This window comes from Amyelois transitella, chromosome 19, assembly GCF_032362555.1.
Source record: "Amyelois transitella isolate CPQ chromosome 19, ilAmyTran1.1, whole genome shotgun sequence".
Classification (NCBI taxonomy): domain Eukaryota; kingdom Metazoa; phylum Arthropoda; class Insecta; order Lepidoptera; family Pyralidae; genus Amyelois; species Amyelois transitella.
Window position 1 is genome coordinate 6775192 of NC_083522.1, and position 26845 is coordinate 6802036.

At 37.8% G+C, this 26845-nt stretch overlaps 4 protein-coding genes across 4 annotated transcripts; 1 reads left to right on the forward strand and 3 right to left on the reverse strand.

The window, feature by feature from the left end:
• Window positions 1-331: 331 nt before the first annotated feature.
• On the reverse strand, window positions 332-5189 carry LOC106132585 (SAGA-associated factor 29). The gene is made up of 7 exons (XM_013332034.2): window positions 5018-5189; window positions 4835-4940; window positions 4295-4441; window positions 3721-3846; window positions 2925-3149; window positions 2165-2422; window positions 332-1429 (listed from the first exon to the last, which is right to left on the reverse strand). The coding sequence occupies exons 2-7, from the start codon at window positions 4871-4873 to the stop codon at window positions 1337-1339; spliced, it is 888 nt and encodes a 295-aa protein (XP_013187488.2). The 5' UTR covers window positions 4874-4940; window positions 5018-5189; the 3' UTR covers window positions 332-1336.
• Window positions 5190-7262: 2073 nt separating this feature from the next.
• Window positions 7263-13653, reverse strand: LOC106132774 (polyadenylate-binding protein 2). The gene is made up of 6 exons (XM_013332300.2): window positions 13209-13653; window positions 12314-12458; window positions 11500-11632; window positions 11035-11164; window positions 10539-10675; window positions 7263-9004 (listed from the first exon to the last, which is right to left on the reverse strand). The coding sequence occupies exons 1-6, from the start codon at window positions 13299-13301 to the stop codon at window positions 8968-8970; spliced, it is 675 nt and encodes a 224-aa protein (XP_013187754.1). The 5' UTR covers window positions 13302-13653; the 3' UTR covers window positions 7263-8967.
• Window positions 13654-15020: 1367 nt separating this feature from the next.
• Window positions 15021-21469, forward strand: LOC106132759 (uncharacterized). The gene is made up of 8 exons (XM_060949790.1): window positions 15021-15386; window positions 15482-15724; window positions 15812-16064; window positions 16303-16478; window positions 17562-17684; window positions 17999-18141; window positions 18819-18990; window positions 19345-21469. Exons 1-8 carry the CDS (start codon window positions 15276-15278, stop codon window positions 19456-19458), a joined length of 1335 nt encoding a protein of 444 aa, XP_060805773.1. The 5' UTR covers window positions 15021-15275; the 3' UTR covers window positions 19459-21469.
• Window positions 21470-23417: 1948 nt separating this feature from the next.
• On the reverse strand, window positions 23418-26543 carry LOC106132793 (probable splicing factor, arginine/serine-rich 7). Its single transcript, XM_060949789.1, has 4 exons — window positions 25625-26543; window positions 25149-25309; window positions 24601-24741; window positions 23418-24302 (listed from the first exon to the last, which is right to left on the reverse strand). Exons 1-4 carry the CDS (start codon window positions 26339-26341, stop codon window positions 23546-23548), a joined length of 1776 nt encoding a protein of 591 aa, XP_060805772.1. The 5' UTR covers window positions 26342-26543; the 3' UTR covers window positions 23418-23545.
• Window positions 26544-26845: the final 302 nt, after the last annotated feature.

Here is a 26845-nt window from a genome sequence, read left to right on the forward strand (position 1 = left end):
AAAAGAAAAGAAAAGAAAAGGGTATGTTAAGATGGTTCGGTCATGTGGAGAGGATGAATGAAAGCAGGTTGACTAAGCAGATATACAAGGAGAGTGTGGAGGGAAAGGTCGGAGTGGGAAGACCTAAACGAACGTATCTTGATCAAATTAAGGACGTCCTGGTAAAGGGTCAGGTCAAAAGTACCCGAAACCGCCGAGCTTGTATGAAGAGAGTTATGAATGTGGACGAAGCGAAAGAAGTATGCAGAGATCGTGGCAAGTGGAAAGAGGTAGTCTCTGCCTACCCCTCCGGGAAAGAGGCGTGATTTTATGTATGTATGTATGTATGCTAGAACTTTTTACAGAAACTGAAAGTATTTGTACTCACGCTTGCAAATCAATATGAAAGTTGAATCATTAACACATCCATGAGAAGGCTTTACGTTAAACGATCAATCGATCCGTTAAAATACGCACGCATGTATAGTCAGAAAGTTATTAATATAAAATATGGATATACACATACATATTGGCGTTAAAAATAAGTCTTATCTCTATATCACTCTCCAACATATGTACTATAATTTCGTATGTAACATTAGAATACAGTTTATTTGCTTCAATTATTTTTACATCATCATTTTTACAAGCTCACAATAGTATCATACAAGATAATAAGTTTTTCAAATTAGATTAAACATCTAATTTATTACACTAAAATCCGCTTATCACTGTCAGTTTTTTAAAACAGCACAAAGACATATTCGCGTTCACACAAACTTCACTTATATTGTTTTTTCAATAAACGCGAGCCACAAACAAGTGGTATTTGAGGACATTTGTCTACGTTGGAAATAAAGTGTTTAAACTGGAAGTCACATTCTATTTATTCCACACACCACATTCTATTCATTTTATTTCAGAATCAGAATAGTAAAATGACGAGAGAATGAAATTTTAATCGTAACAAAGATAATTAGAAGTTAAAAAATCATCAAACGAAAAATCTCAAATTGAGATCCGTGCAGAGATTCCAAATGGTTCAATAAATCCACATTGTACTTGACTACTCTCGCTTTTTACAAATATTTAAAACAGATGCTGGCCTCAAAGACAAAAAAAAGAATCTAGATAAAATTAATATTTTCGTTAATAATTTTTGTCTACTTTGTAATTTTAAGTGTGTGTCACAAAATCAGTGACTCAAGTTAAATTTCACCTATTTCACCATTTCTCCAATATACATAACACACTTCCAGTTAGTACTTTGTTTCCGTGGTCGGTCTAAAGAAGATATGAGAACGTTCTAGAGCATGGAGTCGCCAGAGACGGAGCGGGAGAGAGCCCGGGGCGCGGGTCAGGAGGCGCGGCCCTTGCCTTCCTTGATCGCGATCACGTAGCGCTGCGCCACGCGCTCCGGCGGGGAGTACCCGTCCGCGTACGACGAGTCCTGGGGGAAATTGATAGCAATTACAACATTTGAATATTACTGATTAAGGACCAGATGACAAACAAATCACGTCTATATACTTTGAGGTAGTTCGATCCAACTTTCTTAATCCCAAAGTAAAGTCTCACTCACTCTTTTGCTGTAAATTCCGATCAAATCCTCACCGCTCTAAGAGCACGAGGAGCGCCTTTGGACATAATCCTGGATTGAGAAAATTAGATATTTATATAAAAGCGACTTCCGCATCCTTTTGCAGGGGAAACATACTCATATTGGACCAAAGTTAACCTTGGTCACCCATATGAGATCATTTAACAAGTATACCATCAGCTTGTAACAAAAGAAAAATTTCAACAGTGTCTAGTTAATGATTGCGATAAATACACCATGTTGACTGACACATTAAAATAAAACGAACCATGTTGTAGATTACTTTGCTTTTTAGATTTACAGATAGTTTCATCCGTGTGGTTCCCAGCACCAATTGAAAAATAATAGGATTACTCCATCTCTTTCGCATCGATGTCATAAAAGGCGACTTAGGGACAGGCTTATAAACTTGGGATTCTTCTTTTAGGCGATGTGCTAGCAACCTGTCACTATTTGAATCTCATTTCTATCATCAAGTCGAACAGCTCAAATTGCGTTCAGTCTTTTCTGACAGACTGTTGGCTACGTCTACTCCGCAAGGGATATAGACGCGATTATATATGTATGTATTCATATAAATCTGACCTCAAAGAGAACCTCATAGGGGTCAGCCGCGCTCGCGGGCAGCCGGTTGACCACAGCGCGGTAGAAGCACGTGGTCTGCGGATACAGCGCCATGACCACGGCGCCCTTCGGGAACAGCGCGAGCTCGTCGGTGCGCGGGTCGGCGCGCATCAGCGGCAGCGGCACCACCCGCCGCCGGCTCAGCACGTGCCGGTTCTTCTGCTCCTCGTCTATGTCGTCCACCTCGTATTTACCTTGGGCTGGCAGCCAGCTTACAACCTAAATGTAACAGAATACCTATCAGTGAACATTTCAATTCTAATGAAATTGTGTACAAAACGTTTACTGATGTTATATGTATAAAATGAGGTAATATTCTTAGATGAATAACATAATTGAATTAAATCTCAACATCAAATATTTTTTTTATTGTTACCATAAATAATAGATTTTTAACACTCATCTTTTATGAGTAGTATTACGTATTCCCGAAAGTTCCCGAGCTTTCTTTTTACATTTATAAAGTCACGGCTTTATCCCTTGGTACTTAGAGCCGACCGAAAGGCTATGGTTTAGCTGTATGGCTTATTATGATGGAATCATCTAGATATAAACAATGACAAGTTGCTAGCCCATCGCCTTACTAGAGGAATTCCAAGTTCATAAGTCTTTAGTCGCCTGTTACGACAACCAAGGAAATGATATGGGGTGGTTCTATACTAAAGTGGCAGAGAGTACTCGACTTTTGTCTCCCACGGTGCAATATGCAAATGAACATTACCTCAGCCAGAATCCAGTTCTCCTCCTTGTCGGAGACGCGCACGAGCGCGGCGACGGCGTCCCCCGCGCGCGCCACGTGGCCCGCGTCGGCCGGCACGGCCCCGCACAGCGGCGGCGCGCGCGCCCCGGCCCGCCCCACGTGCAGCGGCAGCGTCTGCGCCGCGCTCAGCAGCATCTTCATCAGCGCGCCGCACCCGATCGTCTCCTTGTTGCCGGCGTGGCGAGCCTAACCAACGACAAAATTCAAAATAATTCAAAATTTTTATTCATTATTATAGGATACTATATATCGCTTAATAATTGTCAAAACGTATGGTTTAACAACATTGGTTTAACACTTTTAGGTCTCACATATCTCACATATAGTATATTGATTAAACGTTGTCGCTTTAAAAAGTCAATACTATTACGAGTTTTTGTTCAGCCAAATTTAGTAAAATATGGCAGTTATGACCTGTAAACTTTCTATAACCTGTAAATAGACAGGGCTGATCTTCGCTAGCTCTTTCGATTACATGTACACATTAAAACACGCCTGTTTCCCAGAAGGGTAAGGATTTCCACCTACTAGGATCCTTGCAAACTTCTTTTTCTTCATCCAACTTCATAACTCATTTATTTATTTCAAAGCAATCTCTTCATGCAAGCTCATCAGTTACTGTAACTCTTGATCTGACCTTATGCGAGAATATCTCTGATTTAGTCAAGATATGTTATATAAGATTTACCAGTATACTTGTACAATACTTATTATCATAAAGTAGTTCTTAACTTATCAACTTAGGTACAGAACTTACCTGGATTCTTCTCTCATTTTTGATGGCCCTGATCTCGTAAATACGAGACAGGGCAGCTCGTAGCAACCTCTCTTCTTGCTCCGCAGCTGTCAGGCCAGATTTGTACAGGTTTTTTAACTGCATTTGCTGAAGCAAAAATATGCAAATGCATGCATAATGTTGACAATTTGGAAGAAAACTAGTTCTAATAGCACGAAACACCATCACTTTTTACTTTTTATTATTATGGGACAACAATTTTTTTTCACGCGATAAAAACGCGCTTACCATGCTGCCGAGGCAAAACACCCAAGCTATAACTCAATTTATGTCGCAGTTGCATTGACTAAATCACCATTAAAATTACTATTTCACTAAGTGCCTTAGCACAGACTGACAAAGTTTGATATGTTGCTGTATTCAATCCAGCTTATCTTTAAACTGCTGTAATACAAAACAGTCCTGGTTTTTGGAAAAATGGTGATTTATCAATCAGACTGCTACATGTCCATATATTGATTAACCATTGTCAATTTGTAAATAAATACATATAGATTCAAAGACTGCAATTATTTTATGAGATGTGAAGGGCTACCTGTTGTGAAGAGCTAGATGAGTCTTCGTTCGAGGCAGGCGATTCGACTGCCTTCTCTGTTCGGAGTATAGAATCAATACACTGCTCATTGCGACCTCTTTCAGCATCAATCTCATGGACCAATCTATGGAGAGACTTTAGACGCTCCTGAAGACAAATAATATGATTGATCATTTAACCTGTAAAGTTCTTCATTATTAGCAATGCAAATACAATTTTTTACAATGAACTTGATTCTTATATCAAAACCTTAGTGAAGATTAAAAAGTCTAGGTTATAGATTTTTTCTTATTAAGACTGAATTTTTCTATGATTGGAACTTGTTATGTGAGCAACACATGGGTAAAATTATTAATGGATTTCACTGACATTTCGTAAGTATATTCACAGAAAGTACAATGTGTATGTTTTTATAGTAAATTAAAATAAATACATGTCGTAGGGACCTTAGGGGCATTAGAAAGGATGTTCAGAAAATACCACGAGTGAATACAAAGTTAGAGTACCTTCATAAATAATTAAATACATAGGTACACTTACTTGCACTTGTTGGGCAGCAACATCAGCGGTGAGAGGCATCCTGCAGAGCGCTGGAAAGCTTCCAACTCAAGTAAACCACGTGAAACCAACTGGTGCAGACAAAAATCTAGAAAAACATTATTGAAGGTAATATTGTAAGAAGTAAATCGTATCAACGTTATAACTTGAGTTTTTTGTACTTACAACAATTAATAATTGTAACCACAAAGTAGCACGAAGCATTTAATATCCATAAATAGGTAAGTATTGAAGAAACTAACTGGCCACTCTAAAAATAAGCCAACCAAACAAGCAATTGTTTGTTTGTATTTGTATGACAATAGTTTATCTATTTAGTTTATGGTATGACACAAACGGGAATTTTTAAGGTTATGTCTCTGAAAAACCATCGGAAGTGCCTTAAGCATGTACTCTTTCTGCATACTTATAAACAAACCGGGTGACAAACATGGCGAACAAGAGATTTTCACTTGTTCGTTTAGTCGATAATATTTTAATGATGGATGAGTGAGTTAAGATTGTTCATTTCTGATCATAGTTGTACCTATAAAGTTTAATAAGTCTGTGATTTGGTTATATATCAACAATCCTATCTTGGCTATAATGTAAAATGTTTGGAAATCAAATATAATTAATATCCTATGATTCAGATTATAGCTAAACCGCTAGACCGTTTAGATGAAATTTGGTGTGGATGTAGTTAAATACAAAGGACTGCAATAGGCTATTTGACTGTAATAAAAATATACATTCCTTTTTATGTCATCACATCATTCTTAATATTATTTTTTGGAGCGATTTGTAATAACGCGAGATAAAAATATTGCATTATTTTTTAGCAAATACCGTCTCCGTAAATTAAGTTTTTTATGCAGCTGTCACGTGACTAAAAATGACTATGGATCGTACCGTTCCTTGATGTTCGCTATTATTTTACAAGATTTTTTAAGTGTTTTATCGCTCAGGATTGCTTAGATAACATAGGTATTTAATCATGGAAACCAATTTCGAGAAAGCTAACAGTCGATACCTACCAAAAGTGGACGCAATAATGGTTGGCGTATTCATCAAAGATAATCCAGATTTCTATGCTACCGAACTGAGGAATGTGAAAACATCAATGTATATTTATATGATCTAACCATTGATCTCAGATCACTATTTAAAAAATTATTGACAAATCATGTAAATAACACACAACTTGTATACGTAATTCTTGCAGTTGTGTAAATAGTTTTCGGTTATGTGTTCAATCAGATTATATAGATAGTTTAAAATCAGTTTACCTTTTCAGGTCGGCAAGAGAAACGTACTTATGACGATGATGCCATTGGCTATGTACAACTTTTCCGCGAATCTGGTGAACTTTGCACAATAAAGTGCAAGTTTTTATTGTTGTATTAGTGCATTGAGGCACTGCACAACATTTATAGGAACTCATTTTAATAATTTTCACACATATGACGTGGCGTGTGCCGTGTGGTTCCCGGCACTATTACAAAAAAGAATAGGACCACTCCATCTCTTTCCCATGGATGTCGTAAAAGGCGACTAAGGGATAGGCTTATTAACTTAGGATTCCTCTTTTAGGCGATGGGCTAGCAACCTGTCACTATTTGAATCTCGGTTCTATCATTAAGCCAAATAGCTGAACGTGGCCATTCAGTCTTTTCAAGACTGTTGGCTCTGTCTACCCCGCAAGGGATATAGACGTGATCATATATATATATATATATATGACGTGGCACAAGTTAAATAAAACCAGTGAAAATCAAAACTTTTCGGAACACCAACAAGCTCTGTATATTTATACGAAATCTACGTCACTGATCACTGCATATTGCTAAAAGTTGCGTTTTGGCGGCATATTTGAATATTACGTTTTCTTTTTCGATTTTTTAATAAAATAGCTAAAATAAAGACAGAAAACTATTTTTTTAGGGCTCCTTATAAACAAATAAATACCCTAAGAGTTTTTAGAACTTTGTCAATTAGCCTAGTGATGCACCATGCCTATTAGAAAGTACCATACGATAGTTCTCCAGTAGGTTGTATTTCGAATGACTTAATAAAACTTAGATTAAACAATCATATTTTTTTAACTCTTGACTTGACCACGGAAGCAAGCTTTCCGTACAAAGTCTAGTATAGTATAGATATTAATATCTATACTAAATCTAGTATAGATATTAATATCTATACAAAATCATAAGCTTCCGTTTTGCTTCGCCGTAGTCGCGTAAATATAGATAGAAGCGCATATAGATAATAGATAGAATCATCCATGTATCATATCGGTTTAAGGGATTTGTCTTCCTTGCCTAGCTAAACAACGCTATTTGGGTGTAAAAGAGGACAATAGGTATTCAAAATAAAACTACTGCTTTTGTGTTCTTAAAGTTATTCTTAAATTATTCTTCAACTTGCATAATTTATAATTTCGCACTTTTATGCTTTTTTTTTTACTATAGTGTGCCGTTTGCTTTTTTTGTAAAAGAAACATGAAGGAAATATTAGATGTGTGTAACGAATAATGTACTTGATTGACAAGATCATTTTATCCAATTAATCATCATTAAATCAATGCACAAATATATACACAATAACATTTCCCAAATGGGAAAATGCTAAAATCAAATCTTAACAATACAATATCGTGAAATTAAAAAAATACTGATAAATTCTCCTTGCGAGTTCAGATTTTTGTTTCTAAACATTATATAATGACATGTTAAAAATTGTTACCTGACCAATATAGATACATCGGGCGTATGAAAAACTACACATACACACTACATAACAATAGCAGTTGTAATAACCAATTAATAATCGATAACACAACTCACACGCAATTTCGATAGTAATCCTAACTAATATTATAAATGCAAAAGTAAGTTTTCTTTGTTTGTTTGTCAATTGTATCTTCAAGCGTTATCCACTGAACATATATACTTAATGAGTCTTCCGGTTAGTTCCCATGAGATTTGAGAAAAACCTGTATTCTTTTGTAGGTGGCGCTAATCTCAATTCTGTCATATGTCGAACAGCTTAAACTGCGTTCAGTCTTTTCCGACAGACTGTTGGCTCTGTCTACCCCACAAGGGATATAGACGTGACCATATATACATATATATGTGGCGCTAAATTCGCACGGGCGAAGCAGCAGATATAAGCTAGTATTAATGTGACTTCGGGATTTAAAACAAATTTGCTCTAACAATTTTTCTTTTTCACAAAATGGGAAACTTTAAAATACATATAGATATAATTAGTCGAGATTATCCCAGAGAAATGATATTAATTAGAATTCAATCACAATAATTGGCAGTTTTTAAATAAAGTGGTACAGTCAAACATCTTCACTAGCATGCTTAGATAAAGTAATAATAATATTATACCTATCTCTGGTATTTATTTTTATATTTTGTACAAATGTGAATGGCTTCAGCGCCAAGAAAAAAAAAAGGAATAGTACAGTTATCATACACCACTTAGTTCTTACTCTAATAAAACGCGTGCCTTTACCTAAATCGCACATTGTGAGTTATATCACTCGCTACTAGCGCTAACTGCAGAGTGTATAAAATCAAATAAAATATTACAATGCTGAATTGAGCTATTACATTTTATAAAGATATTAACCTCTTACTTTAATAGACTATATTTTAATAAAATTTGTATGTGAATTGATGCTCGAATGAAGAATTTCACAAATTATTCTGAAATACCTTCAATCACCTCACCCGAGCATGGCATCGAATAAATCTAGAGATAGCTGTCACATCTTATTTTTTAACAATTTCACTTAGATACCTAGCCGTGTTAACAATTATATTAGGTCCAATTGTTCATAAAAATATACTTTATAGTCACACTCAAAACTAAAACAGGCGCTGTAGCGGCAAAACGAACTATGTCTAGATGTCACGAAGTCTCAGGTATTACGTTCGAGGTACCAACTTATGTCTTACATTTCCTATTGTTTCATTTACACACAAATAGCACATTTCAAAGAGTCAGTTCATAAATCAATGTTTTACAAATAAAAATAGAATTCATTCGTTCAAATAGTGATGGGGTCGAGCGCGCGGCCGCGGCGGGAAGCCCGAGGCCGCCGCGCCCCTCTACCGCACTCAGTAAGGGCTGTAGTACGAGCCGCGCCTGAAGCCCCTGCGAATAACGCATCGTTTAGTAACTACGGAATCAGCTAAACATGTCGTGCATTGTGTAAATTAGGCAGTTTAAATGCTTATAGTTGTATCATTTCATCAAAATCATTTAACACCTGTACGTTCATGCAAATAATTTAATTATGCAAACAAATATTCTACGAGTTGGCTAAAATATCAGATATTTTACGGCCGTTTGAAATGCTCTTCTTTTTTGCATGATACCAATTTTAAAAGACTGATATCGACACATTTTATAGGAAGAACATTGCAATTCATCATGCTTAACTACAGGGGAAGCCAGGAAGGCAGAATAGAAAAAATACCAAACATCAGAAAGAAAAATATAAATTTATTACTAACAACAAATAACATCTGATAAATAATAATAAATGTCGAGTTGCAGACATGCAGAACAAAACTACATACAATATAATGCTACATAAATTTATAACAAGAGTTGTATAATAGCTTAATTTAAAGTTGAGCTGTCACGCGCTCTTGCCAAGCAGGGATATCCAAGAACGTTGATAAGGCCTTAACTTCTTTTTTCTTTTTATGAGATTAACCAAAACGAGAGAGAAGTATAACATATGTTTCGTCAACATTCATGAAGACCTCCACCAGAGCAGCGTGTTTATGAAAGAGAATAACTCTAAACATTTATCTTATCTAAATAGAGAAAGCGTGACACATCTCTACTAATGCGTTTGTCAGTCTTACATTTGCAGGTTTAGCAAGTCAAAACAGAAACAAATGCTAAGTTTAATCCATTTTTGTCACGTTGGGTCCAATAGTGACTGACAAACAAAATACAACAATTATAAAGTGCAAACATGCCCTTATAATGCGAGCTAATAAAATGCCAGGAACGTAAGTTGACTAATGCACAGTGAACATGTACTTTTACAGTGTAACACAAACATGTTACCCTGTACTCTAACTGCTACTGCACTACATGCGTAGTTTAGTGCATATGAGTATCGTATGTGGGTTGGGGACATAAATTGGTGTAATAATTTACTAATCAGTATAGGTAAACGGGTAGCTAGTCAAGTCAGTCCATACATATTAGTATAGGTTTATTTGATTCTGATGTAGAGAAGAAAAGGTACACTGTAAGGGGAATCAAAGAGCAGCACACCCCTCCCGTGCTTGGGCTCAGAAGGATGTGGTGGTGCGACAAAACGATATTGTACTTGCATACTGTACGGACCGGCACATTACCACACCAATTTGCCTTAGGCCCATTTCTATTTTTCACCCAATAGCACCTGAAAATACACCGCCACCATGTTGGTTCAACTTATGTTCTTGGCATCAAAGTACATGTACAATTTGGAAGCCATTCCATTTAACTTGGGACAAGGAAAAGTTCAGTCTCTTAATTTGACCAGCAACAAGATCATCATAAAATGTCATAGGATTGTGGTAAATTTTTCATTGTGATTTTTTTGCAAGGAGTTTGGCATCCAATTTGCACATACTTCTTTCGTACCGGGCATTCTATTCGAGTGTAGTATTAAAAATCGCACCTGCCGCGTCGCACGGGCCGGTACCCCGAGTAGTACGGCGAGAACCCGCCACGGAAGCCCCGGCCGCGCCCGCGCATCGTCCGCGGCGGCCGGTTCGTTGACGACAATCCTGGCTTGTTCGTGCGCTTTGGCATCACCTGTGAAGTAAGAATATTTGAATTAATCTGCTTTATACTAATATTGACAAGTGTACCTCAGAATTAATATATCTAGTATCGCGACAACATAAGAAAAAAATCTATAGTAAAAGAGGGAATATTTCGTCGAATAATGGCGATATAAAGCTTTTTCTCACATGTATAAAATCATTTATCCAAATCCCATGGGAATAATGATTTCTAGATTATGGTCTTACTTAGTAACCCTTTCAGTATCTCTTTAAAAAAATGTGCATAATTACATTAAGATTCGTCCAGTAGATAGAGCCTGAAGATGTGACTACTATCCCGTTTATTATAAGTATACTTGAATTAATCATTAATGAAAACAAACTTACCTTTATCTGACGTCCTCTGAATAATGAGTCATCCATAGCCATTGCAGTCTGTACACTGTCTTTATCACCAAACTCAATGTAAGCAAAACCTTTTGGGTGACCATCAAATTTATTACAAAGAATTGTAACCCTGAAACAAATCAACAGCACAGTAAAAATCACATACTCTTTATGAATTGAACACCAGGAAACTGTAGTACAAAAACTTATTTACTAACATGGGATTCAGATAGATATTAGATCAACTTTATGTTCCCATTGTAAGATATTCAACAATCTATCTACTAGTATCTGTGACCTCCCCCAAAGCATGGCACTTGGGACGCTGTTTTTTATCGCATGTAAATCTTTTGCTGTTTGGCTTTTTTATTTTAACATGAACACAGGTACTGCAATAGTTTTTCGCACAATAAAAACGGCGTCGCGCGTACCATGCTTTAGTGGCTGGTCATAGAGCACACCTACCTATTAATAGAGCCGCATCCATGGAAATGTTGTTCCAGTTCCTCTGCTGTGGCCCCATAGTCCACATTGCCAACATAAACTGACCGGTTGTCGGCTTCTATTTTCTCCTCCAAGGACATGTTCAATGGACTTGCTGAAAATTGTTACAAATTAATTTGAAATTATACTGAAAGAAATTGCTAAAATCTGTAAATGTCAGTTTGTCGTTGCTCAGTGTAGTTTCTTACATAGGCAATTGTCACAGGCTAGAGAAATATATAAATGTGAATCCCTGACCCAAACTCATACTGGTGGAGGTAGCAATTGAGATTATTCAAAGATGAGAAGAAAATTCAACTTGTTTAACTACTTGAACTAAGGCTATGCCTTTTATTCTATGTTATTCAAACTCGTAATTGGAAGTAAAGTGCAAAATATACTATGAACTGGCAATGCTGATATATAGATTAGTACCTACAGGTATCAACCAAGTAGTGGTATTAGGTACATTACTGCCCAATAAAGATAAAAATTGAAAAGTTGTTATTTTAACCAAGTTTGAGCATAAATGACATGCATAAATGACTCTTGGTCATTTCAAGAAAAAGTTCACTGATAATCTCTAATACAAAAACAGCTGACCATCTGTATATGTATTTTTTAATGTATAATCTTATACTGTCGTATATAGTTTGTTTAAAAATAATGTGGCTATGCAACTAAAAATCACACTTTTTTTGACAGTACAGGCATTTGTTAACTGAAAAAAACTTATTAATGATGAAAATTCATCAAGATGCACAGATATTCATTAATATTTATCAAATTAACTTACTCATTCCTGGAGGGCTGCCTATGCTCATATGCACTTCAGTTTGCATCTGTTTGAGCTTTTCAGCCTCCTCTTCCATTTCCCGGACTCTAGCCTTGATGGCAGCTAGATCTGGAACTTCATTGTTCCCAGAAGCCTCATCTCCTCCCTATTGTTTGTAAAATTGAGGAAGTTTTTAAATTATTCATGAGATTAAAAAAAAAAAAAATAAATATAAATTTATACAGGACAAATTGTAATCTCAATCAAACTTAGTAAGTTCGAAACTTGTGTTAAAAAATACTAACTCAACAATACAATATTTCATAACAAATTCTTAGGAAGAGAAACATCCAAGACCTAGACTGAACAGAGAAAGTTTGTTTCTCATCATGCCCTGACCAGGTTTCGCAACCAGGACCTCTGATACAATAAGCAAGCAAGCGTAATATTATTTTGCTAAAATATTTATAATTAATAATATAATAATGGAGTTTGACCTAATGTTATTTTTTACCATCTGAAAGATAAACTTCATTGAAATTTACATAGGAACTGCATATTAAAAGTACCTGTACATGCAGATTACTTATTTTTAACAACTATAATAATATGCATATATAAGTACTTAATTCAATCTAAATATAACCTAAACTAAACCTATTTGACTTATGTTTATGATTGTACCTACTTATAAGCAGTAACTTTAATTCAACTGATGTACTGTATGCAATAAAGATTTTAAATTGGATTTAATTTACTAATTATCTCCGCAAGAACATTTTTTATCATGTATATGATGTAAGGTTAGAAAAAAATATCATAAATTGAGTTTCGCCATGGTAAAAATTGACTTTTAAATAGTATTCACTTTAGGTATATGAAAAGTAATTCAAAACAACATAAATATACCACTTACCCCAAGACTGTTGTCCGTCATGTTCAGGGAGCCGTTTGTGCCGTCCAAATGATTGTTATCAAGTGAATCTAAATAATCGTCATTTTGTGCCATGTCCACTTGCGGCGTCTACCATTAATTGATGCACTCTGGTTTGCTTACACCTTGAACTTACTAAACAGTAGGTATTATCGTATCTTGATCAAAATTAGATTATGATGCTACACTGACGTACCGGTAACCAAATTGGCAAAATTTGTGACCTACTTTTAAAAATATGTTTGGCACAACCCACAAGTGTTCACTTTGATTCACTTAACACTGGACAAATTCTATAATTAAATATTACTGCGGCGATGTTTTAAGATCTGTTTGGCAAAAATATTTGTAACCAACCAAAGGTATCTAATGGCTATGATGGCTAAACAAAATGTTTGACAAGACAAATGACAATCTTAAAAGCAAGGTTGCCAACCAATAAACTAGTTCTCCGCCTTACTTTTATAATATTTTCCACATATTTTTAAGGTTTAACGAAATGAGTGTTTATTTTATTTTTAATAGGTACTTACAATTAAGTTGATGGCAAGAGACCGGATGGTATACATACATACACACATACATACAGGACAAATTATACTGATTGAGTTAGCCTCGAAGTAAGTTCGAGACTTGTGTTACGAGATACTAACTCAACGATACTATATTTTAAAATAAAAACTTATATAGATAAACATCCAAGACCCAGGCCAATCAGAAAAAGTTCTTTTCTCATCGTACCCTGGCCTAGATTCGAACCCGGGACCTCCGGTGTCACAGAGAAACGTACTACCGCTGCGCCACAGAGGTCGTCAAATGGTATGGTGTTGGTGCCCTGGAGATTGGGGAAGCTTTTGCTGTTGGTGTAGAATGTTACTTTCGCCGACATACTTACTTGCACCAGTTTCATGTCTATGTTACTAAATCCAAGGCCGGTTGCGCTGAAAATGAGGCAGAAAACCTGAAAAGGCGCAAATTTGTAGGTATCTGTACCCACCTATTTAGTTGAACCTTTTGACATAGAAACTCTTACAGACCGTGGGGCCCATCTGCCCACCAGCTTTTGGACTAATCATTGTGGAAAAAGCTGATTAAGGTGTCTCGTGACTTCATTATTTCTATCATCCATGTTACCTGCAATAGAATACATATTAGACAGATTGTCGTATTATCATTTGCTAAACATAATAATGTGCAAAAGAAAGTATCAAAATGTCCGCCTCATACTAACCAATGCACTCAGATATTTCACGTAAGCAATTATAAACCACCAATTTAAGTGGAAAATCTACTAAGTTGGCAACACAGCACAAAAGACAAGAATAATTAACAATTTTGACTAAGACTTTGACATAATTTTAACAGTTTTGTTTTTAAAGCTGTTGACATGTGACACACATCTACACATTATTATAATTAAATTATCTTTCCTTACATACATAAAATCACGCCTCTTTCCCGGAGGGGTAGGCAGAGACTACCTCTATTTATTATTTTTATCTTTCCTTTCACTAACAAAACCTACTTGATGTGTTTGTACATAAACCTAACCCATATTGAATCGATCATAGTTACACATCCAGTTGCCTGAATGTGCAGGTTTCCTCACTATGTTTTCCCTCACCGTAAGAGCATCAGTTAGAATCAAACTAATGTACATATAACTTCGAAAATAGCCACCACCGGACACCTTACTGATACGACCGCCGGTGCTCTAATATGTACTGTCAATATCAAGTAAAAAGTCATACTTTACTATTTCATTCACTGTCACTTTTAGAACAATTTATCTGTGATGTGACTGTCACTGTCTGAAAGGAAAAGAATGAAGTGAAGAGCACAAAAAAGTAATTTTTTTTTGTTTACACGGCCTGTCGAATTGATTTCTGTGTTGGGTTCTAGCCACTCACAGCCCTATAAGATATCATCTAGCGTATTTAAATATAATATTGTATTTCTATAAATTTTCTAAATGTGAAGAAACATCAGAATTAACATAGTCTACGGGTTTCCTTTAATCCTTCAGGTCCGTTCTTGAAGTCTTCAATCATGTCTGCCATCGGGCCGGAGTTTTTAGCTTTCATAAAAAAATTGGAAGAAAACGGGGATAAAATAACGCCTGGAAGTCCGTTAGAGGAGCCTCTGGATTTTCAATTTGTTGTAAGGTTTATTTTGTTATTCTAATATTGTGAATATTATTTGCTGATATTAAATATTTGTCTTTGGATCATCAATATAAGGATTAAAATTTTCAGAATTCAACTTGCTATGTCTGCAATGGTTACTACGGGCCAAGTTTTGGGGAGCCTGTTTGTGTGACATGCCACACGTTTTTATACCCAGATTTCCCTTCATACCTTCCTACATCATACTTTTATAGTGAGAAGACGGATGATGGAGATTCAGGAAATGATGAACCAACAGACATGAACTATAGCTCAGGGAGAATTCCCAGAAATTTTTGTCCATTACCTACATGGTGGTATCATCCAATTACGGTTAGTTTACATTTATAATTATATACTTGTGTTAATATATAACTGAGAGTTGAATTTAAGAAAAGAGTATATTTCCCCCTTTTTCAGAATTCTGAGAATGAAATGAGTCCAGATGATCCGATGCGTCCTAGCTTATCAGGTCTTGGCCCCTGCAGTATAAGAAGCAATGTTCCTGGATTCGCGTATACATTCCGTGCCCCTGTGATGCCGGAATACCGTCCTGGGCACCAGGGTCCTCCACCACCCCATCCAAGCTTAATGAGGTCACTGCAAGCATTGTCTACTCCAAGACCACCAGATAACTTGGCTCCTGGAGTGGTTGAAGACCTTCCTTCTGAAGGTGAGTTTAAGTATATAGTGAATTTCTAAAAATTGTTCTTATTTGCTAATGTTGTGGGCTAGAAAATACTCACTTGGTGATAAGATAAATAAAATTCCATCATTTAGCTGAATGTGGCTTTTCCCTCTGCAAGACTTGGCTCTGTCTACCTCATAAGGGTGACAGATGTGATTAAAAAATATAAGCCAACCTAGTTATTAACAAACATTGTCATCAATATATGTTTCCAATTCGGCAGTGCTGCTGTGCATCTTCAGCTACCTGGACGACCTGTCTCTGAGCGCGTGCGCGTGCACGTGCGCGCGCTGGTGGGGGCTCGTGCGCGCGCACGTGTCGCCCGCGCGCTGGGCCGCCTTCACCGCCAAGCGCTGGCCGCTGTTCTGCCCGCACCTCGTCAACATCGACTGGCACAAGGTGACTGACACACTATCATCTTCAGCTGTCGCTGGGCCGCCTTCACCGCCAAGCGCTGGCCGCTGTTCTGCCCGCACCTCGTCAACATCGACTGGCACAAGGTGACTGACACACTATCATCTTCAGCTGTCGCTGGGCCGCCTTCACCGCCAAGCGCTGGCCGCTGTTCTGCCCGCACCTCGTCAACATCGACTGGCACAAGGTGACTGACACACTATCATCTTCAGCTGTCGCTGGGCCGCCTTCACCGCCAAGCGCTGGCCGCTGTTCTGCCCGCACCTCGTCAACATCGACTGGCACAAGGTGACTGACACACTATCATCTTCAGCTGTCGCTGGGCCGCCTTCACCGCCAAGCGCTGGCCGCTGTTCTGCCCGCACCTCGTCAACATCGACTGGCACAAGGTGACTGACACACTATCATCTTCAGCTGTCGCTGGGCCGCCTTCACCGCCAAGCGCTGGCCGCTGTTCTGCCCGCACCTCGTCAACATCGACTGGCACAAGGTGACTGACACACTATCATCTTCAGCTGTCGCTGGGCCGCCTTCACCGCCAAGCGCTGGCCGCTGTTCTGCCCGCACCTCGTCAACATCGACTGGCACAAGGTGACTGACACACTATCATCTTCAGCTGTCGCTGGGCCGCCTTCACCGCCAAGCGCTGGCCGCTGTTCTGCCCGCACCTCGTCAACATCGACTGGCACAAGGTGACTGACACACTATCATCTTCAGCTGTCGCTGGGCCGCCTTCACCGCCAAGCGCTGGCCGCTGTTCTGCCCGCACCTCGTCAACATCGACTGGCACAAGGTGACTGACACACTATCATCTTCAGCTGTCGCTGGGCCGCCTTCACCGCCAAGCGCTGGCGTCATACAGGAGCGTCGGTAGCAGAAAAATTATGACGTCTTAGACTTATCAATCATTGTCAATAGATAACAAATTTATATTAAAAAATTAATGAATAAAAACCTAGCTGTCTTCATATAAAAAAGTTAACTAATTGTATGTACCTCTTTAATAAATGATAATTCAAAGATGCCTCGAAGACAAAATTATAATAATCACCAAATATTTTTTTGTAGAAATATCAATCCTTGGTGGACTCATCGCTCTGCAGGAACTGTCTTGTGCAAATGTGCGTGCAGGCACCTCCCGTTGGCGAAGAAAACGCCTGGCGCAGAAACAGGCTAAGGAATGAACTGAAGGTGAATTTAAGAAATTAAAACTCTATGATTGAACCACAGGCATCATTTATTCTAAACTTATTTCTTGCTGCGAGGCTTGTAAAAAAGGATTTTAAGTGTCTACCGGTGACTGTTATTAATTTTAAGTATTTGTTATAGTGGCAACCGAAATACGTAATTTATGAAAATTTCAGCTTTGTAGCTATGACTGTTTGCGACACAGCCTGGTGACAGGGAAGCGAACAAACAGCGGAGGCTTAGTAATAGGGTCCCGTTTTTACCATTTTTTTTGTTCGGAACCCTAAAAAAGTATATATACATGTATGTATCGTCAGATGCTCCGCAACGACCCGCCGGAAGGCATCGCGGCGACGCCGATGGACCCCAAGAGCTGCCACTGGCAGGCCAGCATCACGGGGCCCGTCGGCTCGCCCTACGAGGGCGGCATCTTCTATCTCTACGTGCAGGTCACATACGCGTAAGTTGTATTAAACTGATTTCATTGCATGTATGTACCTACCTAATTTAATACTTGATCGAAGATGTTGATGTTCCAAGATGAGATGAAATGTTGAAACCTTAAAATATGTAAGATCTATATATTTCAAGGTTGTCAAGGTCTGTTATATTATTATTAGTTTTTTTTAAATAGTTATTTTTCTGTAGTCAAGGTTGTAAGTGTGATTGAGAGGCTGTATATAAACACTGTTGGTGTAACATAATGAATAAATAAAAAATATAAGACAATGTTATAATAATCACCAAATAAATATTTCTGAACGAGCGTACGAATTTGTTTGATTCAAATACTTTACAGCGAAATAGTGGGTCATTATAATAATAAATTGTTAGGTCTACATATTTACCCTTCAAGAATGGTTTTTATCGTATTGCAATAAAACACAAAATCATTAAGAACTAACTTACTCCTTGATTGTGGTTGTGGACACAACATGCTTTTTAATCGCGCGAAAAATATGTAAGCACATAAATAATGGCAGTTAGAATCTCTAGCGTATTTAAATCTTTGCAAATCGATGAGGAGTGTGTCGTGTCGTAATTTTTTAATCTTTGCGAATCGATGAGGAGTGTCTCGTCATCCGATTACTCTGACGTCAGTCAGACAGTTTTTGCTAATAAATATTTTTGTGTCAGGTACCCGATGAACCCGCCTGTGGTCCGTTTCCTGACCCGCATCCTGCACCCCAACGTGTCCCGGCACGGGGACGTGGGCATCGACTCCATGCACCACAACTGGTCTCTGGCGCTCACCATCAGCAAACTGCTCATCTCCATACAGAGTCTGCTGACGGACCCTTACACTGCTGTAAGTTTCTACATAATTTGTATAGACTTCAACGAACAAAACATATAAAGTCCGCTGAAGGATATACGCCTGCTTTAACGATTGATTTCGTGACAGCCAACAGTTACGCAAATACTGAAAGGTCACGTTCAGCTGTATGGCTTAATGATGTAATTGAGATGCAAATAGTGACAGTGGCTAGCCCATCGCCTAAATCATCATCCGTTAGTCGCCTTTTACGACATCCATGGGGAAGAGCGAGAGTGGTCTTATTCTAAACAACACCATTTTTGTTATTATTACTTAAATTATAAGAGGAAAAGAAATATAGTAGTACCTAATCTGATTGCTATTGACGACATGTATTTTTGAAAGGTCTGTATGGAGCCGGAGGTGGGCGAGATGTACGCCCGCAACAGGCCGCGGTTCGAGGCTCTGGCGCGCCGCTGGACGTGGCGCTACGCCATGCTGGACCTGCTACCACATTAGATGCACCACCTACTGACTACTGATACTTACTACACCTAAGAATATTGTAGGTAATCATGTGAAGTGGTTTAAAAATATGGAAGACATAGCGAAAGGTTTTTGTTATCACTTCTCAGCTTTGGTACTTATTTGAATTTAGAACTTCTTAAGGTATGGAAGACAGCGAAAGATTTTTTGGTAATATGTACTGCAGTTAGATCCATGATTCGACATATTACGTTGTTGAAGTGAATGGTCAAAAGTACCTTAAACTGATGAGCTTACATGAAGAGATTGATGAATGTAGGAGGAAGAAGAAGGCAGGGATGGTAGCAAGATAGATGTAGTCTCTGCTTACCTCTCCTAGGAAAGGGGTAATCATAGTATGTATGCATGTAATCGACAAGATAATGTGCAAAGACAAGAATAAATTCAAAAATTATTTACATAAATATCTATAGTGCATGCTATAAGCATATTGTATTCAACTTTAGAACTAGAAAAAAATAATTGTAAAACATCTGTTTAGATCTCATTAAGTTTGACGTACCATTGAAAAAGGGTCCAGCTGTCCACAATAATCTGAAAGTCTCTTGTTTACGAATGTCGACAAGGCTTGACTTATCGTATATCTTACTTTCTTTTTGGATAACCTCAGAGTAAAAGAGATAAAACATATGTACTGTCAACAATCGGGAATAAACCAGTTAGATCTTTTTTGAGTGGAACGCCATAATATATACTGTTATAATTATCTATATGTATACCAAACAGCAAAATTCATTCTGGCTGTGCGATGGTACATACGTTAGCCATTTTTTCATATACTTATAAAAATATATACAAATAATGCAATTATATTTAAGTCAATGTACTCGGTACTTGTACCCCACATATAAACTTCAAATTACAGTCACAGAGTTCACATTGAATTGGAAGTGTAAACTATTCAAAAAAGCCTTCAACCAATGAATTTATAAAATAATTTCATCTAAACTGAATATTGTGTTGTACGCTTGACTTCGTATACTTGTTTTAAGTTTAACCTCTCATTTGTCGGCAGGTTTCAATTCAATGCGTGCTGTTAGTAGGTTATTTTACCAAAGTTGTGTAAAGTTATAAAAACATATATAAATGCTATCATATCTTTCAGTATAAATTCATTACTATAATATTTTAATCGTATCGTATATCGCAATGAAGGATTACAATATTCTATCGTATAAAAATCATGTATTGAATTTTAGAAATAAATGTGATAAAGAAAATTATGTTTTTATTCAGAAAATAGAAAACCTTTGCAGTGTATTTTAAAATAAATGTAGATGTTCTTCTTTGCAAAAAAATTTAATATAGTTAATTTTAAAATTAAATAATACAAGTATAAAAAACAAAATATAAAAATTACCCAGACACTCCGTTGCCAAGTTTATTTTTCCGTGGTCGTTTTTTGAATTTCATATTTGGCTTTTTATTTTCTCTTTGTTTCTGTGAATCTTCCCATCTTTTCTTTAGTATATCACAATTGCACAGTTGAGGCAGACAAATGTTGCTCCCTGGAGCCCTGCAGTACCCGGGGTAAGGGATCTCATGCCTCTGTAGCCATCTGCGAGTATTTGAAATTTCTGAACTATGATCTTCTTCTATAAACGCTAATCTATCTCTAATAAGTCTATGTTCGATACTACGCAGCCGCAAACTGCCTGGTATATAATAATGAATGTAAAATGCTATTTGTAAGTAACCCTGAAATATCAAACTTTGTATACAAATGTAAATTTTAGTAAATTTTTATACTAATTTGGCACGTACGAACTATCTGATAGGGAACCGTTATCGAAACAAAATCAGTTATTCTCACTTGTGAGTCGAATGTATCAAAAGTCCGAGAGAAATCCATGAACGCAGCTAGAGCAATGTGGACGATATAATTCATTACACGGTTATAACAATCGTCGTTATCCGAGAAGATAAGACTTATCAAAATACATTACATTGTGAACAAGTGTGTTGTGTATTTACTTACTGTAAATATTTCATACAAAAGTGGATCCTTGGGGAAACACATGAGAACAAAACTACGAGCACTATAGGGGATAATTTATTTTATTTAAATACTTATAGATAAGTATAACTAATAATGTTTGCTCATCACTGAGTGTACAAAATAATTATTAACAATATTTAGGTATACATGACCTAGTACTACACTTTAATAACAAACCACCACCACAGATTATTAAATAATAATGAATGCATTTCCTCGCTATATATTTTTTTGTAATTTTTATGCATTTTATCCGGATATCATCTTCATTATTGATCTTAATTGGATCTCCTTCTGGATCCTGAACGACTTCTGGAACGATCTCTCGAGTTTCCTCTAGACTTACCCCTCGAGTGACCCCTAGAATGTCCCTTTGATCTTCCCCTGGAATGTCCTCTAGATTTACTCCTCGAGCGTTCCCTTGATTTTCTCTTGGAGTGTCCCCCAGACTTTCCTTTGGAATGACTCCTAGATCTTCCCCTCGAATGTCCCCTTGATCTCCCCCTGGATCGTCCTCTTGATCTTCCCCTGGAATGTCCTCTTGATCTTCCCCTGGAATGTCCTCTTGATCTTCCCCTGGAATGTCCTCTAGATTTTCCCCTACACCTACCTCTAGATCGGTCTCTACGTCTTCTACTCACGTCTCCATTTCTCGCTACCTCACTGTTACTTTCTTCAACAGCATTACGAATTTCCTGCGTAGTATTTTCAATAGGGTTCATTAAAGATCTTTCTAGGGACCTACCTCTCGACGAATCACGAGAAGTGTCAACATTCTTGCAACATCCCCGGGATCTTGATCTACGTCTTCTGTAAGTAGCACCATTACCTTGCAGGGTTTGGATATCTTCTGCCGCACACTCGTTGGCTATAACCACCAGCATTTTCGTTTACACCACTGGATCTGAAACAGAACTAAGAAAACTGACTAATTAAGTTTTTGAAGTTATTTGCAACTGTTCACACTAAATTTCACGATGTAACTGATGAGAAAGATTTTGTGTTTGGGGTTTTTATAATGCATATTGCACAGTTATTGCAAATTTTGTGTAAATGTATTGGGATTTTCCAATGTTGGGAACCTTGTTATGATTGCGCAATGTCATTAAATATTGTGCAATCAAGGGGGTTCCGTACTTTAATTTAGAGTAAAAAGGGTAAGTTTTAGTTTAAAAATTGCAGTTTTGGGCTTAGTTCATAACATCGAACTTTTAAGTATGGTTATAAAAGCACGATTGGCATTTTGAGCTGATCGTTAAACGTGCTAGGTGTGTGTGTGTGTGCAAGACGACGACACGTGGTTTGTCTCAGTTTCTCCCTGGGGAGAGGAGACTGCCTACACTATGGCCATAGGGTCTCACCAAACGACTCCCGTAGAATTTTGTAATCCCTTTTAACAGAGGGCGAAATTTCCTCCAGCGTGTACCTATTAAGGTTGTAGGGCTCTATCGAAAGTTAGATTTTTATCCTTACATCCTATCCGTTCTTTTAAATAAAAGGGCCGGAAACGACACATAATTTTCTTCTAATAGACACTAGAATTTGTTTCTTACTACACTAAAGAAAATGAAAACATTTGCGGCGATATAAAAATGTTTGCGGAGCGTCGTTTCTCAGTATGCAGTACCCTTGCGTTCATAGTTGTAATATTGTGAAATGCCATTTAGGGTTTCTTGGTGTGAAATAAAATACTCTTTTATTTCAGTAAAGCTTAATATTCTATTTTCGGTTATTTTTATAATAATGATTGAATATTGTCAAGGTATCACTTATTGACTTAAAAAGTATGAAAGTTATCCACCACGAAGACACATTTGCGGCGATATAAAAATGTTGAGTGTCGCCGCATCGCGGTGTTACCTGGCCCTTACGTTCATTGTTGTAATATTATGAAACAAAATTTAAGGTTCCTTCATGGGAAATAAAATACCAATTCAAACTATTATATTTATTTCAGTAAAGCTTAACTAAGAGACTTAGAGAATTATCAAGAAATAAATTTCTAAGATTGAAGAAAAAGAATTAACGATGCTAGATACCGCATTATATGAATGTCAATATTTACGGTGAATTAGAAATGTCCATGTTATCTGGAGAATTTTTCTCTTCATTCAAATCTGGGGCTTTTTCAATGATGGAATTGTCTTTTTCTTCTATTATGGAAAGGTTGGGACTACGGTCACGAGTTCTTCTTTCGTGAGGCGTCTTGGAGTCCCGGTGTGAACGGCTTTTAGACCGTCTACTTCCTGAACGGGAGCGCTTTCTGTCCCGAGAGCGCGAACGCTTCCTGTCCCTAGATCGGGAACGCTTCCTATCTCTGGATCTTGTTCTTTTTCTATCACGAGAGCGAGATCGTTTTCGGTCCCTGGATCTACTTCTCTTTCTATCCCTGGACCGGGATCTCTTCCTATCCCTAGACCGTGACCTTCTTCGCGATCGCGACCGCTTACGCCTGGAACGCGAGCGCGAGCGACGCCGAGAACGAGACCTGTCACGTTTCTTTTCACGAGACCGCGACCTCTTCTTAGACGGCGAGCGATCCTTTTCTTTATCCAATTCCTTGTCTTTATCCTCAGCTGGGGTAGAAGCTTTGGATTTCGATTCAGAACTATTGCCATTGGTTTCGTTCTCTTGTACTTCAGGTTTGGGTTCTTCTTTCTCCTCCTTTTCGATATCTTTCAGTGGTGACTTGGATTTATCTTTCTTGTCACTGGAGTCTTTTTTGTCTTTGTCTCGAGATCGGTCCCGCTTGGAGCGTGAGCTGCGGTGGCGGGATCGAGAACGGGAGCGCCGCGAGCTGCGATGACGGGAACGAGATCTGGAAAACCGAGTTATTGTTTGAGATCAAAGCACAAAGTTAATGAAATTTCGTTTCCCCCACTCTCATCTTTGCTTTGTCTTTCAAATTATGCTTTGAGGGTCAAAGTCCACTTTCCGATCCGACATTTTTTCTTTTTCCCAAATGAAAAACTTTTGGGGTTATTTTCCCTTTCCAAATATAGCAAAGAAAATGTAACTTCCGGTTTGTAATTAAAAAAATGTAAGTAAGTACATAGTTTCTCATTCTTAACCAATTTAAATTTTTATATTTGAATATACAAAATGATTTATATTACCTGGAGCGGTGTCTATGTCTCGACCGGGAGCGACGTGAGCGATGTCGCGAACGGGACCGCGAGCGCTTCGAGCGGTGTCGCGAGCGGGAGCGGCGCGAGCGCGAGCGAGAGCGGCGGCGCGACCTCGAACGGGAACGGGTCCTGGAAATTATTACGGCATAAGTACTGTATATGTATAATGGTATAGTGCTAATGTAAATCTATATAGTTCTATCACTCGTCAATAATATTCGGCAATATGCGACTGCGCCGAATCAAAGCAAATGATACGTCAATAAAATAAAGACCTTTTTATAAGTACATTAAAATCATAAACAAAATGTGTCCCGTTATGTTGGTCAGGCAGAGGATGATGATAATTAGATAGAGGTAAACTTGGAACAACTACAAACAGTAAACAAATAAAAACCCAATATCCCTATAAAAATAGTTTTGAAGAATTATGAGAAGCCAATTTAGGTATTAGAAACTAACTGCTGAGAATGCAGTTATTGTAGTTAATTTTACACATACAGGTAATAACTAAATGTATTTCATGTAATATTTACCTTCTTTTGTCTTTAGAAAGTAAGCCAATGACGGGATCAATGGCCGCAGAAATGAGGTTCTGTGCTTCTTTTACTCTGCACATGGCTTCTTCAATTTCCCGCTGAGCTGCCTCATTGCTTTTTGTCTGTGGTTTGGAGATTGACTGAGTGGCATGGTGCACCTGAAAACATTTGTGAAATATATATTTTATCAACAAAATAATCAAGGCTTATCTGTCCCAGGATAGTGGTCTTTGGTGGACTCTGGGTCACTATCAGTAGCTATAGACGATGCAATCTAGACTAACAAAAGAGCATGGTTGGCATTGCCTAGTGATGATATTTCTACTTGTATTTCTCCAATATAAGTTAAACCCACAAGATTGGTATCAAATTTTGTTAGACTTGTGGCAAATTTATTCAAAAATTCAAAATTAATCTCATTCATCTATAACAATAAGTCTGGGTTGATCAATAAATGATGATAAATAAATTACCTTTATAGTTTGTCCATCGACAGTGGAGCCATTTAGTTTGAGAGCCGCTAAAACACTCTCTTGCTCAGTCATCTCTACCAGGGCATATTTTACAGTATCCACATCACGCTCACAGAAGCGAAGATATTTCACTTCACCAGCTTGGCAGAAATGGTCAACGAGCTGCTGTTGAGTCAGGGAGCCTACATCAGCTACCAACACAGTGCGTCTGATTTCTTCAATCTTTCTTGCATCATATGTGGCTGGCAATGGAGGGTATGGAGGAAGCCCTGCTGCCACCATTTTCGGGTCATGTGTTTGAATAACTTGATTAGGCGGCATGCCCTCTAAAGCATTGAGTATATGCGCGGGAAGACGCGGCTCCACGCTGCTCAATCCAGGTACCAATGTTCCATTACTTGACATCTCTAAAGCCTTATGTTCATCCGGTATCTCTCCAGACTGCATTGGGATCACAATCAATGCCCGATCGATGAATACGGTGTTTGTCATATGTTGAGCCACATTTACAGTCGCCGAATCGTAATATTTGACATAACATATCCTTGATTGTACAGGGCAAGACACGTCTCTTATGGTAGGATAGAGCCTGATGTCGTCTATTTTACCTAAATAACCGAATAAAGTCTGCATCTGGTCTTTCGTCGCTTGTGGTGCGATGTTGGTGACCTGAATCACCCTCGTACTCCCCGAAACCATTTTCGAAGACTTACACATGAGCGCGTCTCTATTAAAAACTCTCGCTCTACACTAAAAAATATCACACGTGATGTTAGGCAGTTAAAACAGCCAATTTATTCTACATGTTTAGGAAAAGGTGTTATGAGAACTACGAAAATTACAGAAATTTCTTGAAAAATGCACACGCCGCTTTGGCCGCTATCAAATTCACTTTCTTTTCTTTTCGCTAACGTCAAATCAATGTCATTTAGAGATGGACGAAATACATCGATTTATTTAAAACTCTCGATGTATAGTTATGCATAAAAATATAAATCGATGTATTGTTAATACTTGAACATCGAGTATATATCGATGTTTTTTATTTGATACATCGACCAAGCATATTATGAATGGGTGCAGAAAATTCCCGAAGCGGTTCAAAATAGCTTTCAAGTATTTGACAATAGTTGACACCGCAATACCTTCTAGTTTTGACCGAACGAAGGAACCGATTGAAGAGGAAGAGATTGAGTAAACTTTTGTTTTTACATAGTATTG